The sequence below is a fragment of the Apostichopus japonicus genome, chromosome 22 (genome assembly GCF_037975245.1).
Source record: "Apostichopus japonicus isolate 1M-3 chromosome 22, ASM3797524v1, whole genome shotgun sequence".
NCBI classification, from domain to species: Eukaryota; Metazoa; Echinodermata; class Holothuroidea; order Aspidochirotida; family Stichopodidae; genus Apostichopus; species Apostichopus japonicus.
Genome location: NC_092582.1, coordinates 23,987,664 through 24,003,986, shown reverse-complemented (window position 1 = coordinate 24,003,986; position 16,323 = coordinate 23,987,664). Strand labels below are relative to the sequence as shown.

General features: G+C 44.3%; 2 protein-coding genes across 14 annotated transcripts in view; one reads left to right on the top strand and one right to left on the bottom strand.

Moving 5' to 3' along the window:
* Window positions 1–16,323, bottom strand: part of LOC139963618 (uncharacterized) — a 343,329-nt gene that overhangs the window by 5,353 nt on the left and 321,653 nt on the right. The window contains exons 11-13 of one of the 2 annotated variants that reach the window (XM_071964573.1): window positions 10,413–10,457; window positions 9,710–9,754; window positions 8,388–8,552 (exon numbers count right to left, since the gene is read on the bottom strand). In XM_071964573.1, coding sequence (XP_071820674.1) covers window positions 8,388–8,552; window positions 9,710–9,754; window positions 10,413–10,457 — 255 coding nt within the window. Of the gene's footprint in view, window positions 1–8,387; window positions 8,553–9,709; window positions 9,755–10,412; window positions 10,458–13,467; window positions 13,491–16,323 lie in introns of those variants that run through there. The other variant, XM_071964581.1, reaches the window with a different exon arrangement.
* The window catches only part of LOC139963637 (uncharacterized), a 664,171-nt gene that overhangs the window by 471,171 nt on the left and 176,677 nt on the right, over window positions 1–16,323 (top strand). The gene's annotated exons all lie outside the window — the stretch shown is intronic.

Here is a 16,323-nt window from a genome sequence, read left to right as displayed (position 1 = left end):
GGTGGGCACCCCTAGGGCTGGGCGGCGAACGCTGGTCGAGTGGAGGAGCGGTCACTGTCCCGTCTGGTCACGTCGAGCCTCTGCCTCCTCTGGGGGCCCAGGGACGGGTCGGACGGAAGGCTGCCCCCCGGCTTCGGCCTCTGAGAGCTCCTCTGCTCATAGATTTGGCGGGTGCTGCTCTCGTTCCCCTAGGTGCTCTGCTCTCCCTCGGGCGGAAGGGTTCTCTGGGTAGGTGGGGGGTCGGAATTCTGATTTGGCCAGAGTCTCCCTTCGGGCCACCTCTTCCTGCAGTTTCTTTTGAAAGCAGCCCGCAAAAAGGTCTTCCCCGAGGATTGGTAGCTCCAGCATTCTGTCCTTAGCCTCCGTCGAAGGCCAATGGATGGCGGAGACGATGTTTTGTCTACGGGCCTTTACGGACCTGGTAGCGATCCTTGCAAATTGATCGTACGCGAGCCTGACAAGGGGGCTCAGCAGCAGGAGGAGTTGGCCCGCTTCGTCCCTGGATACTTGGCTGCTGTCCTCAGGGAGTTGTTGGTGGTGTCGCATGAGGACTTCGGCTAATAGCATTAGTACCGATGCGAACTTCATGCCCGAACGGGCTGCCATGTCCACCTCTACCAAAAGCTCTTCTAGTTTCCTCTGGTCCGGGGTCTTGAACACGTGTGTGGATGAGGCCCCTTGTTCGGCTTTTAATCTCTCCTTGGCCTCCTGGGGGATGGTTGGACATCTAAATATTCCAAAACTTACTGGTTTGGATATTTACGAGTGACGAGCTTACCTGTCTCCTCACAACCTTAGCACCTCATTCTACCGTGCCTATAAAGTCCTGGTAAATAAATAACACTGTGCGCCCTCTATGACCGGACCCCCCTTCCGGTCCCTCCTCCTTTCTCATGAGACCATTCCTAAAGAGTGGCCTCACGGACGCGGGAGTGGGGGTGGCAAGGTCTGGCCACCCCCAACGACCCCCGTCGAGTTAACTTCCCAAAGTGAACCCCTAACAAAAAATTCACTGACGCCTTCTTAGCAGGGGGGAGTGTAACCCTCCCCGGCGCAGCGGGAAGGGGGGACACTCTCCTGAACCCTGCAGGCGGAACTACCCCTTACACTAACAAGGAGCCTAAAGATTAACGGTCCGCCACTTGTTACCCTTAGACCAACTTAGGTGAGAACGTAAGTGGAAGACTATGTACGCAAACGCATACGGAAACACATAGGTACACTCACCGATAGACATAGTCGATGGCTCTCTGGTGGATGGTGGTTCTGTCTATCTGGTGTGAAGCTCGGAGTCATGAGTCAAGTCGAGCGACCGCTCCTCCGTCCGGCTGTGTCCCACCACCCTCTCGGGGGAGGGAGGCGGGAATGGAGACAGGTAAGCTCGTCACTCGTAAATATCCAAACCAGTAAGTTTTGGAATATTTACTTCGCTCCTCGCTTACCTGTCTCCTCACAACCTTAGCACCGAGTGGCACTGCCCGATGGTGGGAGGCCCGAGGGGTGGGAGCTGTTACCCACCGGACCTCGCATCACCGCGCTACCAAATGCCGCTTCGGCGTGTAAAGTGTCGGTCAAGTAGCAGGCGACGAACGTAGTTGGAGTTTTCCACGCTGCTGCTTTGAGTATGTCCTCTACCGGGATGCCGGCGAATAGGGCTGTAGAGGCCGCGACCCCTCTGACGTCGTGAGCCCTTGGTCGGGAGGTCCCCGATGTGAACGGGCGTATGATCTCTACTAGCCACCTGGATAGAGTGTCTTTGGAGGCCGCTGCGTAGGGTGGTCGTGGTATGATGAAGAGAGAAGTTGATTGTCTTAACTTCTCTGTCTTGTTCAGGTACCACTTCAGTGCCCTGACTGGACACCATCGTTTGTCCTCGGCTACTGATGACATGGTCTTAATTTCCGGGATGAAAATGTCTCCTGGCAAGAAGGTTAAGGTCTGGTTCTTTGCAATAAATGACGGGTCTGGAACCATCCTCACCCCGTGGCCCTCAAATCTGATGTGATTCTGCTTGGTGGATAGGGCGTGGAGGCAACTCCTCCTTCTTGCTGACGCAACTGCGACGAGGAAGAGTGTCTTTTTTGTGAGGGCAGCCAGGGAGGCGTTAGCCATTGGTTCGTATGGTGGTCCTGCCAGGGCATGTAACACTGCTGAGAGTCCCCAGGAGGGGGCCAGCCGTCTGATCTGTGGGCGACGATTCGCCTTGCCTTTGATGAGTTGTGCAATGTACGGGTTATTGCTCAGTGTGGAGCCATCTGGGAAGCCCTGGTGGATGGCAGCGATGGCCGACCTGTAATTCCTGATAGTGGAGACTTGTTTCCCTTCTCTAAAGAGTGAGAGGAGGAACTCGGCTATCTGTGTCACAGAGGCAGCAGGCAGCAGTATCTGTCTCGGTCGGCACCATTGGTCGAACTTCCGCAGACAGGAATCGTAAGTCGCTGCGGTCGTTCCCCTTCTAGCGTCGGCTGCCATCGCGGCAGCTGCTTCTGAAAAGCCTCTCTGTCGTAGGGAAGACCGGACAGCCTCCAGGCAACTAATTGTAACCCCTTGATGTCTGGGTGGGAGAGAGTTCCCTGTCTCTGGGACAGTAGGTGGGGCTTGTCCGGTAGACTCACTGGGACGTCCATGAGGAGTTGGGGGATCTCGGCGAACCAGGGTCTGCGAGGCCAGAACGGGGCTATTAGTGTGAACCTGCCCTTGGAGTTCCGAATTTTCCTGAGGACTTGTCCGATCATACATAGCGGCGGGAAGATGTACGCGTCCATGTGGTCCCAGGAGAGGGACATTGCGTCCGTGTGGTAGGCCAGGGGGTGGAATCGTCTGGAACAGAAGGTCTGGAGTTTGTTGTTCTTGTGTGTTGCGAACAGGTCTATCGTGGGCCTGCCGAAGATCGAAAAGATTCTGTCGCAAGTCTCCTGTTCCAGAGACCATTCGTTGGGGTCTATATGCCCCCTGGATAGGGCGTCCGCCATCACGTTGAGCTTGCCTGCGATGTGGGAAGCCCGTAGGATCGTGCCGGAGTCCTCGGCCGCTGTTATCACCTCCCACGCGAGTCGGCACAGTCTCTCTGAGCGGGTGCCCCCCTGCCGATTGATGTAGACCACCACTGTCGTGTTGTCGGTGAAGATTGTGGTTATCGTTCCCTGTACGTGGTCGTTGAAAGCTTCCAGGGCTCTTTTGACCGCCATCATCTCCAGGATGTTGATGTGGAGAGATGTTTCTGTTTGTGACCACGTCCCCCATGCTGTGCGATTGCTCCAGTGAGCTCCCCATCCGGACAGTGACGCGTCCGTCGTTATCGATGTCATTGGTAGCTGTATCGCAAAGGGTACCCCTGAACTCCAGTTGTTTGGGTCGAGCCACCATCGAAGGTGTTGTGTGACCTCCTCTGACCTGTAGATGAGCGTTGTTTTGTCTGGGTCTGTAGGGTCTGCGGACCTCAGCAGGTGCAGTTGCAGAGGTCGCATGTGTAGCCTGCACAGTCTCACTATATCGACGAGGCTGGCCATGAGTCCCAGGGCCCGGAGCCATGTCCCCGTTGGTGACCCCCGGTGTGCCAAGATCTGTTGTGTGGTCGCCTTGACTGCCGCGACTCTTTCTTCTGAGGGTCGGGCTACCCCGGTGGTGAAGTCCAGTATGGCCCCGAGGAACTGGATCGTCTGGGAGGGTGATAGCCGTGATTTCTTCTGGTTCACGATCCAGCCCAGTTCTTGAAGGGTCTGGAGCGTTTTGTGGACGTTGTTGGTTGCTTCCGATAGACTGTTCCCTACTACCAACCAGTCGTCTAGATATACGTAGAGGGTGACCCCTCTTTTTCTGAGGTAGGCGACTACTGCTCCCGCGACTCTCGTGAAGGTTCTGGGAGCCGTGGCTAGGCCGAATGGGAGCGCCCGGAACTGGTAGTCTTGTTCTGCGTACCGGAACGCTAGGAATCGTCGGTGTTCTTTGTGTATCAAGATGTGCAGGTAGGCGTCCCGTAAGTCTACGGTCGCCGCCCACATGCCCTTTCTGAGTAGGGGTAATATTAAGTTTAAAGTCTCCATACGGAAGTGTTTTGGTCTGATGTGTTTTGTGTTCAGGGGTTTTAGGTTTAGAATGGGACGCCAGGTGCCGTCCCGTTTTTTGGTCAGAAAAAAGGAGGACCGGAAGAGTGGTCCCGTCTCTTCCGGAACTCTTGTAATTGCCTGCTTGGCCAGCAGGGCCAGAATTTCCCCTTCTAGGGCTAAGCGTTTGACGGGGTCCGTGGGTGTGAGTGTCTGCCTTCCTCCGCCCCCGAAAGGTGGGCTGGAGGAGAATTCTATTTTGTACCCGTGTTTGACTGTGTCCAACACCCACTTGTCCCCGCCAATAAATTCCCATTGCTGGGAGAAGTTTGTTAGTCTCCCCCCCCCCACCGGCGGAATGGCCGCGGTGAGGTGGGCACCCCTAGGGCTGGGCGGCGAACGCTGGTCGGGTGGAGGAGCGGTCACTGTCCCATCTGGTCGACGTCGAGCCTCTGCCTCCTCTGGGGGCCCAGGGGCGGGTCGGACGGAAGGCTGACCCCGGCTTCGGCCTCTGAGAGCTCCTCTGCTCATAGATTTGGCGGGTGCTGCTCTCGTTCCCCTAGGTGCTCTGCTCTCCCTCGGGCGGAAGGGTCTGGTTCTCTGGGTAGGTGGGGGTCGGAATTCTGATTTGGCCAGAGTCTCCCTTCGGGCCACCTCTTCCTGCAGTTTCTTTTGGAAGCAGCCCGCAAAAAGGTCTTCCCCGAGGATTGGTAGTTCCAGCATTCTGTCCTTCGCCTCCGTCGAAGGCCAATGGATGGCGGAGACGATGTTTTGTCTACGGGCCTTTACGGACCTGGTAGCGACCCTTGCAAATTGATCGTACGCGAGTCTGACGAGGGGGCCTAGCAGCAGGAGGAGCTGGCCCGCTTCGTCCCTGGATACTTGGCTGCTGTCCTCAGGGAGCTGTTGGTGGTGTCGCATGAGGACTTCGGCTGATAGCATTAGTACCGATGCGAACTTCATGCCCGAACGGGCTGCCATGTCCACCTCTACCAAAAGCTCTTCTAGCTTCCTCTGGTCCGGGGTCTTGAACACGTGTGTGGATGAGGCCCCTTGTTCGGCTTTTAATCTCTCCTTGGCCTCCTGGGGGATGGTTGGGCATCTGAACAGATCCTTCCAAGCCTCGTCAGGTACCCTGACCGCTCTATCTGCCCTGGCCGGGAAGGCCGTCCACTTGGTCTTGTTGGCAATAGCCTCAAATCTGTCATAACAGGTTGCGTCTACTGGTATGGTAGTTTTGGGCTTATATGACGCTTCGCCGGTCGCCGTCAATTTTTGATACCCGGCCCGCCTTCTGCGGTTGCGTCTCGGGTTCCTCGAACCCCAGGTGTCGTCTGAATATGTCTGCCGCCCGTGTTATTAGCTCCTGTGGGAGGGCTCCTCCTGTCACGGGCGCCTCCTCCGGTTCGTAATTGTGACCAAAGCTGTCCTCCATAGGATCGTAGTCGAGAGGATCTGGATCTATGGGCTCCCCCTCGTCCTCCAAGCCGGAAAGATTCACCGACGCTCTGCAATCCAGAGCGTCCGGGTCCGGGGCCGGTTGCGGGGCCATGGTCGATACGGGGCTGGTAGGGCCCGGTGCCACGTCGGCTACCGTGGACGTCCTTTGCTCCAGCAGGGGCCGTAGCAGGCCGGTGAGTTTGGAAAGCCAAGCTGGTTCCTCTTCCTGACGCCGTCTCGGGGACCGGCGCCTCCTCTTGGATCTTCTGTATCCATCGTCGGAAGAGTCCGAGGACTCGTCGGAGACTGGAGAGTATCTCTTCCTCTCTCTCCGTCTTGGGGATCTTGTATGCGACCCCGATCTCTCCCTTCTGGGTCGGCGGGAGGACTCTCTCTCCCTACTTTCTCGGGCCGGGATCTCCGTCGGAACCCGCCTCTCCGGCTCCCTGTCCGGCTCCCTGGAACGGGACCGGCTCCGTCTCCGCGTCCCCTCGGTTGCTCTCTCTTTTGGACCCGAGCCTCCCACGGCCGGAGGGCCGCGCTCTGTGGGTCTGTTTAGCTGCGGCCCGGACTGAGACGGAGTCTCCAGCCCGGCCGAGCTGTGCCTCTGCTTTGGAGGTCTTTTCTTGGCAGGAGCCTTGCCTTTGCTCCTGCCCTTCCCTCTGGCCGTAACTGATCCGGACATAGCCGGGGCCGAAAGGGGAATTATTTCTCTTTCTCTTTCTCTTTCTCTTTCCTCTCTCTCTACCTCTTTCTCTCCTTCGGCCCTCTCCTGGCCACTCTCCTCCACCTCTCTCTCTACTACTCCCTCCTCCTCTCTATCTCCCGTTATTCCTGGAACCTCCGGCGCCCCGATTGCGCTCGGGATCGAGTCCAGCCTTCCCTGGAGCTTGCTACGTAAGCCCTCAAGCCACAGGTCGATGTCCTGCCACTGAGCTGGTGTAAACTTAATACACACCAGGCAGGGGTCTCGTCGAGTGCAGGATCTGCATTTTGGACAAAGGTCGTGTTCGTCCCAGGCTCTGCCTGGGCGAAACATAGAGCAGTTGCTGCACTTCAATGGATTGCGTGACATGCTGAATAACCGGATTAAGGAAGATTACTTCTTAGTGATAAATGAACAACAATAGAAGCTTAACGTAAGAAGGGAGAACTAGGGAGGGAAATAGGCTTAGGTGGAGCGTAGCGTAACCTAGCAACGGTAAACAAGGTAACGCTACGGGGTGGCCTAACAAGAAAATGCAAGCTGAAACGAAAATGAGAGAGCGAGAAATACATACGAAAAAGAGTGAATATAAGTGAGCAATATGAATCCCCAAAAGGGGGACGAGAGAAACTAATTGGGGGGAAGAAAGCTAGTAAACAAGCTAAGAAACACAATAACAACAACACGCTTTAGCGTGGGGAGGAATAGGGCGGGAACCTAGGCAGTTTCGGGGAACTGCTAACCCCGCCGCAAACCAACCCGAGGAGGAAACGCACTACGAAAACAGTCCCCAAAACCCTCCCTTTTTGACAAAAAGGATACTTATCGGTCAGGAAAGGACTGTCAAACTTCTAAAGATCCGAAGCTAAAAAACTTCCGGCGATCGTCGAAGAAAACAAAGACAATTTTCCAAGGAAACTATCCACAAGAAAAATATGCGTGTAGGCACTTGGAATGGTAGAATGAAAACGGAGGAGGGACCGGAAGGGGGGTCCGGTCATAGAGGGCGCACAGTGTTATTTATTTACCAGGACTTTATAGGCACGGTAGAATGAGGTGCTAAGGTTGTGAGGAGACAGGTAAGCGAGGAGCGAAGTATATATATATATATATATATATATATGTATATATATATATATATATATATATCTATATATATATATATTTATTGGAGGTCAAGAATCAGTCAACAGGATAACACAATGAAAACCTTGTACCTACCTTATCTCAAGAACGGAAACATGTAGGTTACCCATTTTGAGTTGTTCAAACCCCTTGATATTAGTTAAGGTCATAGTCATGTGACGTCAATTGGCTCAAAAGTGAAAACGTTGCGACCACTAGCTATAAGGAAATGTAACATTGACAAGTCTCCTACTTCCACGAGACGGTGTCATTGTGAGTATAAATGTATTCATTTTTGTGGAGCTCAACAAACACTCAACAGTATCTGTAGAACTCATAAAAATAAAACTTTTTCATGATATCTTACAAGGATAACATTGGCTCACACTCTTTAAGTATTCAAGAACACCATTAGAGCCCTTTCACTTTTCAAATTTATATCAAACTTTTATCATTCTCTAGTTTAAAAAAAGAAGGTAAAATTACATTAATGTCCTTTTTTCTCAAAACCAATGTGTACAACTCTCTAACGTTGCAATAAACTATGTGTGTTGAGAAGGAGCATGAGGCAAGGAAAAAACAACAAATCTATAAACTGCTAAGAAATATTGCCAAAGGCCTAAAACAAATTTCATAAATAAGTTTAGCTGAGCCTTCACAGTGTGCTGCATGTTCTTTTTTATTGGACTATAACATACTAAGACTAAACTTCTGCCTTATTATAGCGCATATTTTGAATACGTTGATGTTACAAGGGGAGGGTAAATACCCCCTCAATTCCCCCACCCTTTACGGACTCTCATAGTTTCTTGGACTACAACATATTAAGACTAAAATGCTGACTAATTATTGCTCATATTTTGACTAATGTCATTTTCCAAGGGGAGGGGAAATACTCCCATATATCCCCCACCCCTTGCGGACTCTCATAGTTTCTTGGACTACAACATATTAAGACTAAAATGCTGACTAATTATTGCTCATATTTTGACTACTTTGATGTTACAAGGGGATATACCCCACCCATTGCGGACTCTCATAGTTTCTCTGATACCACACATCTAATTACTCACATCTGGTGTAGGCCTGCTTTCTGTCGGTTGGTTGTAATGACTAGTGGTTACGTCAACGGTATGTTCGTCTTGCAAATCATCCTCACCACCATCAGCTTCACCATCATCACCGCCACCACCATCACCATCATCACCGCCACCATCATCCTCATCATCATCAGAAGTCTGTGTAACAGAAGTAGAAGAAAAAAACTTTTAGTTTAAGTTTAATATACAGCTCCTCAATAGTCCCGCATGTCGAGGCTCACCAATGTAAGTGAATGGATGTACAGATCATTAGGTGAGTTCCTCAGATGCATTCCAAAACGCAATGGGAAAAACATACCATTGTCAGTAGGGAAACATACCATTGTCAATGGGGAAAACATACCATTGTCAATGGAGAAAACATACCATTGTCAATGGGGAAAACATACCATTGTCAATGGGGAAAACATACAATTGTCAAAGACAAATGGTATCGGATGCCATCCAAGGGTGCTCTATTGTTTATATGAAGTGAAAATAACCTGTTTTGGTTGAGGTTTATCAATATGTATAAACCAATAGCCTAACCGAGATGTCGACCTCATAATTCATATCACCTTACCAGAGCATTCCAGAGACTTAGTTTACTTTACAGGTGAATATATAGAACACATCAATAGCAATAAAGTAAAATAAACAATCATTTTCTTTTTGTTAGTGAACTATAACATATTAAGACAATACTTCTGTCTACAGTCACCATTTAATTCATTCTCACACATAATCGCATCTACTAAAATACTCTTCCATATAATTGTAGTTTTATTGCGCATGCTCAATTCATACTGCAAAATTGTAGAATCAGGCAAATACTGTTAAGAAAAATTGCCAAAGTATATGAACAGTTACTCCGGATAGACAGTTTAAAATCCGTCATTAGATCATAAAAATTGTTATTGTTATTATTAGCTCACTTTTGAAGTCGTTGCTAGCTTGATATTATAAGCAATATACAAGCATCAGCTTGTTTGCAATTCAAGAGGCAAGCCTGAGCGATCCGTGATAGAATAACATTCCAATTACTCAACATACGTATAGGTGGACATGTGGTTATAAACATATAAGAAGGAACATTATATAGTAAATTATCAGCAATTAACACGAACTCTCACACAATTCCATGTTTTTGTAGATTTGACGAGCTTTAATGTCAACTGCCCTCCATAGATGACCTATCGTATTCATGTTGTATATGACTAACTGTAAGGCTGTCTCACGAACATTAGCTGTTGTTTAACTTATGGAATATAACCTAGTATAAGACAAACTAAAAATGATGTATTCGATATTCTTACTTCTTCATCCGTATCATCTTCCGATGAACTAGGTTCGATGTAACCCTGCAGGAAACAGAAACAAATAATCATACATAACTTAATAAAACCAAGGTCATCCTTATTAAAATGCTCTATATCTATCTGCCTGTTATTCATGTTCTCAGATCTCTGAATAGTTTCCTTTCACCCCGCAGCTGTCCTCTGGTCAGATTGAAAACGCAATAAAACACGGAATCTTTTGAAATTTAAAATTTATTAAGTATATGAACAGTTACTCCGGATAGACAGTTTAAAATCCGTCATAAGATCATAAAAATTGTTATTGTTATTATTAGCTCACTTTTGAAGTCGTTGCTAGCTTGATATTATAAGCAATATACAAGCATCAGCTTGTTTGCAATTCAAGAGGCAAGCCTGAGCGATCCGTGATAGAATAACATTCCAATTACTCAACATACGTATAGGTGGACATGTGGTTATAAACATATAAGAAGGAACATTATATAGTAAATTATCAGCAATTAACACGAACTCTCACACAATTCCATGTTTTTGTAGATTTGACGAGCTTTAATGTCAACTGCCCTCCATAGATGACCTATCGTATTCATGTTGTATATGACTAACTGTAAGGCTGTCTCACGAACATTAGCTGTTGTTTAACTTATGGAATATAACCTAGTATAAGACAAACTAAAAATGATGTATTCGATATTCTTACTTCTTCATCCGTATCATCTTCCGATGAACTAGGTTCGATGTAACCCTGCAGGAAACAGAAACAAATAATCATACATAACTTAATAAAACCAAGGTCATCCTTATTAAAATGCTCTATATCTATCTGCCTGTTATTCATGTTCTCAGATCTCTGAATAGTTTCCTTTCACCCCGCAGCTGTCCTCTGGTCAGATTGAAAACGCAATAAAACACGGAATCTTTTGAAATTTAAAATTTATTAATTAAGAGAAGCACGAGTTGTGACAATGATATTTTAACAAGATTCAAATATTTTTAAGGCTTAAACCCAAGAGTTTAAAAAAAAAATTGGGTTGCGTTTTCCGGTTTTTTATTCACCCTAAGCCAGAACTCCACGTACATCGAAATACTTAAAACAGAGAAACTTTTGAAAATAAAATATTTATTTGGAAGACCGTTAACAATCATTTATAACGCACTACCAACATTTTACAGTAAAAAACAATTGCACGATAGGAACAAATTCATGTATTGCGAGTTTCCGTTTCCTGCAAATACAAAGAACCAAATGAGTAAAATTGCAGACATGCGCTAACTTCTTCAATGACGTCAAGCATATCTAACGCACGGTAAAGTAATCTCAAATTGATGGGAATGTTTTCCTAAACAGTGCCTCTTTATTGTTAATTTTGTTATAATTTTGCAAGTCATGGTAGTCACTTATGTAGTTGCTGGAAATAAATTTAAAATAAGATTATCACATCACCGGTAACTTCCGGTTGACAATCAACTAAGTGACCAGAAAAGTGAAGTCAGCTAGACGGCTAGTGTCAGTGCCTATACCCCAAACTAAACATGTGTAGGTTGTATTTATGCATAGGAGAAGGACAGAGATTCCAGATTTCTATAAACATGCGTGTAGCGAGAAATAGGGTAAAGTGATTGAATAATGAGAAGTTTGACGTAGGTTTGCTAACAACGAGATGCCAAGATAGTTGAAACTGTCGCACATTGTAGAAAATAAGAACTTGAAGCAGGGTTGGTGTCACGTGTTGCAACGTATTTGACAAATATGTAGTTAATTGCTCATTGTCCACTTTATAGTTTTGACATAAGAATGGACATGAATCATACGGTCTCCATGCACGGGAGTCACATAATTAATAAAAAATAAACGATTAAAGATGTGTGTATTTATATCATGATTCCTCTTTTCTGAAAGAAATGAAGGTATGTTCCATGAAACAGGAATTATCTACTTTTATTTCTTACTATATTGTTAGTTTCTGTGTACAGTATCAGTATAGCGATTCTTAATTAATAACGAAGGCACTACGGACGTTGAAGGGTGAAACCGCCGCTGTATATGAAAATAGCTTAACATTTTTGACGGTTTGACGTCCATGGGGGGGGGGGGGGCGGGAAAGGTAATATACATCTTCATCCAACTTTAGATAACATACTGTAGATCATTCAGTCGGACGAATCCGCCCTCCATCGGCCTTCAAACAATTGAACTACAAGCTGCTATTTTTCTGCCTTCAACAGAAATACTTCATCACGTCAACTCATCCGTCTTCTGCACGGTGACTATACAAACTTAGTATTCGTTATTAGCAGTACGCCAAGACAATCCTAGATGTAAGTGTAAGCTAACTAAACATTTAAAGGGCCTCGGTAATTTATGTATAACATGCCGTGAAAACAGCTCTTGTGTTAATTCTGGGAAATATAAGACAAAATTCGATGCTAAAAACATGCATAAGAACATTGTTTGTTAGCTGGACTAGTCAGGTGTCATTACATATAATGAAACAAATTTAAATAAAAAGAAAGGAAAATAACCTTCTGATTTGGTGTTACATGCGCCATCTGCTTTTGAATGTGTTTAGGCGATATACTTATAAGATTAATGTTCACATTAGATACTTGAAAATTTAATTTCATGAATTGGAAAATAATGTAGAATGATGCCTTATATCTCAATTTGACTAGTATAATATTGGTTTGGTAAAATATTTAAAACATTTGGCGATGACATAACATGTAATACTAACAATATCAGGTTGTGCTGGAAATCAATCAAATTTGAGACAACAATCAAGCTTCTCTAAATTACTTGTATTTTTCGCGGCTCTGGACTGACACATCAAATTTGATTTAAGCATATTGCCCACTTACTGTGTTTATTCTTAATTTTGACTTTTTGTTGGAAATGTTGAGAAGTCACCTCACATACACGTAGGTTCATCTTCATTAAATACCTACTGTACGCCGTTGCTATCAATTTTGTCTAAAGGGACCCTCATTGTAACTTACCCGATGCACATGATCACTCAGATATTAAAACATTTACTTTTTATATTGTTTCTAGTTTCCTTATATTTGGTATAACACAGGGAAGGGTTTCTACTCCGAGCTGGTCATTTTATGCCACAATGGACGCTCTCAAATCACAATGAATAATAATGGTGCTATAACCCAGCGTATACCCTCACAACCCAGTAAATCAGCTTGCATACCAACAGAGCCGATCAGTTTATCTCTTCAATTTCAATATTTAATTTGTTTCTGTTTGACGGGCATGTGATGATGCTAACAGGCAAACTTTATTGCATCGTTTACCAAATTTCTGTGAGAAGCTTAGCTCCTCCTTAACCATCCCCAACCCCTCCCCGATCCCAGAGAATGATTCCAATGATTTTATATTATCAAAGAGTAGAGATTTATAGGAGATTTGAGTACAGACTTCTGGAATTAGCTTTTTTTGTGTATAGAGAAAATGGTTACACCTTTCCTTTCCTTTTACAGTCAACCTTGCCTGGAAAGCTGAAACTTTTAGAAGGTAAATACCAAGTTTGTGTGAGACTTTTAACACATCATGACATCGGAATAACATTGTAGTATTTAAAGGTCTATTCGTTTCTTTGTTGAGCATTTCTTTGACAGAGTGTGCGTAAGGTCCCAATACTCTTTTGTCTTATATCTGTGTTCAACATTAATTAATACCTCTTTGTCTGTTATTAAAATTACCGTTGAATATATCAATATATGTGTCTCTTACCTCTTCTCCTGGTAGATTTCCCTTGCAGTCACAGGCCTGAAAGGAAGAAAAATATTATATTAATGAGATTTTGGAAATGAATTTCAGGAAAATTTAATATGGCGAAGCAAAAAATGTATAAGACTTAGTTAGAATGATATATCTTCACAAATATAACAGTAAACTATTCCTGGCAGGTAAACACACGTCTGTATTGAACACACTAAAGTCAATATAGGAGACAGACTCATCACTGTAAGATGCACGGGCTTAATAACATGAGTATAAACATCAGCTATATAGGGAAGACATAGTTTTAAACCCGTCATGAACACTGGGTGACGTCATGAAACACTGAGTGACATCATCAAACACGGAGTGACGTCATCAAACACTGAGTGACGTCATAATGATGAACTTCTCACTGAGATGATCAGAAGGATAACATGGAACGAGAAGATGACGAGAAGGGGAAAAGAGGGCAGTATTCAAAGATAGAACTCAGAATATCGTTGTTGGATCGATGTAATGGACAAAATAAAGCAAATTATTGAGTAGCCTCTCCACCTTCGTCTTAGATATTCTGTTTCTGTGGTATTGTTGATCGTGTAGAGATATCCATGAAAGTTTGCAGTTGTACGATGAACTCATAAAATAAGAGACACAAGGGAGAATTAAATAGACTGGCGGATATCTGTATACATTGAAAAAATAATGAAATGTAATAAACCCTGCACAGATGTTTTTCTTTCTAAGTTTACCCTGTGTGTGTATGTTTACTGAAAGTTTGTACATGTGCAAATAATCAGTTTTGCAAACTCTCTCTGTCCAATTTAAGCTAGGAAAATTTAGACCAGCAAACGACGGCCCGTAAATTTATGAATGACTATAGTCTGTGTATTTAATCGATACGCCCGGTGCGTCTATTAGACTAGTATAGGCAGAAACCGTGTGAGCTCGTTATTGCTTTGTATCTATGTATTAGCTGGACTTTGTTGTTGCTCAAGTACTCTATAGAACTCTGTTCGAACTCGAGAGTACCAAATTTGGACCAAGTAGTCTCGTGCTCGGCTCGGAATCAGGAACAATTTGCCTCATTTACATCAGAGGGTTTCTTATACTTTAAGATACAGACATATTGAATTGTTCTGGTGGAAAGAGTACTAAAAACAATAGGAACAATGTGGGGATACAAGGCCAGGATGTTACATTATGTTATTGTCAGCGCTTTAATATAATTATTAATTTGCCGGGTGTTAATAAAAATAATAACATATTAAAACAATAAAACATTTTTGACTGAGACGGTGTGAAAGAGAGACATTGCAAGCACGATAGACTAACTTTGTTTAATAAGGATTTATCTGTCTGAATATTCTCTACTTTAATATTGAGAATTTTTATTGATTCACAAAGGCAATTACTTCTATAAGGAGAGCATACAGGGGTCTACATGCGGAGAAAGAAGGACAATAATAATGAGGAAATAGCTGACGAAAGTGCTGGAGTACGAGCGTGGAAGGGAGACTTCATTTAGTTTCATTTATTTGTACCATACCTCATGTTATTTGTACCATACCTCATGTTATTTGTACCATACCTCATGTTATTTGTACCATAACCATAACCTCATGTTATTTCTTCTATACCTCATGTTATTTCTACCATACCTCATGTTATTTGTACCATACCTCAAATTATTTCTTCTATACCTCATGGTATTTCTACCATACCTCATGTTATTAGTACATACCTCATGTTATTTGTACCATACCTCATGTTATTTGTACCATACCTCATGCTATTTGTAACATACCTCATGTAATTTGTATCATACCTCATGTTATTTGTACCATACCTCATGTTATTTGTACCATACCTCATGTTATTTGTACCATACCTCATGTTATTGGTACCATACCTCATGTTATTTGTACCATACCTCATGTTATTTGTACCATATCTCATTTTATTTGTACCATACCTCATGTTATTTCTTCTATACCTCATGTTATTTCTACCATACCTCATGTTATTTGTACCATACCTCAAATTATTTCTTCTATACCTCATGTTATTTGTATCATACCTCATGTTATTAGTACATACCTCATGTTATTTGTATCATACCTCATGTTATTTGTACCATACCTCATATTATTTGTACCATACCTCATGTTATTTCTACCATACCTCATGTTATGTGTACCATAACTCATGTTATTTGTACCATACCTCATGTTATTTGTATAATACCTCATGTTATGTGCACCATACCTCATGCTATTTGCACCATACCTCATGTTATTTGTACCATACCTCATGTTATTTGCACCAAACCTCATGTTATTTGTACCATATCTCATTTTATTTGTAACATACCTCGTTATTTGTAACATACCTCATGTTGGTTATAACATACCTCATTTTGTTTGGAACATACCTCATGTTTTTTGTACCATACCTCATGTTATTGGTACCATACCTCATGTTATTTGTACCATACCTCATGTTATTTGTACCATACCTCATGTTATTTGTAACACACCTCATGCTATTTGTACCATACCTCATGTAATTTGTACCATACCTCATGTTATTTGTACCATACCTCATGTTATTTGTACCATACCTCATGTTATTTGTACCATACCTCATGTTCTTTGTAACATACCTCATGTTCTTTGTAACATACCTCATGTTATCTGTACCATACCTCATGTTATTTGTATCATATCTCGGTTTATTTGTAACATACCTCATGTTATTTGTAACGTACCCCATGTTATTTGTACCATACCTCATGTTATTTGTAACATACCTCATGTTATTTGTAACATATCTCATTTTATTTGTTACATACCTCATGTTATTTGTAACATACCTCATG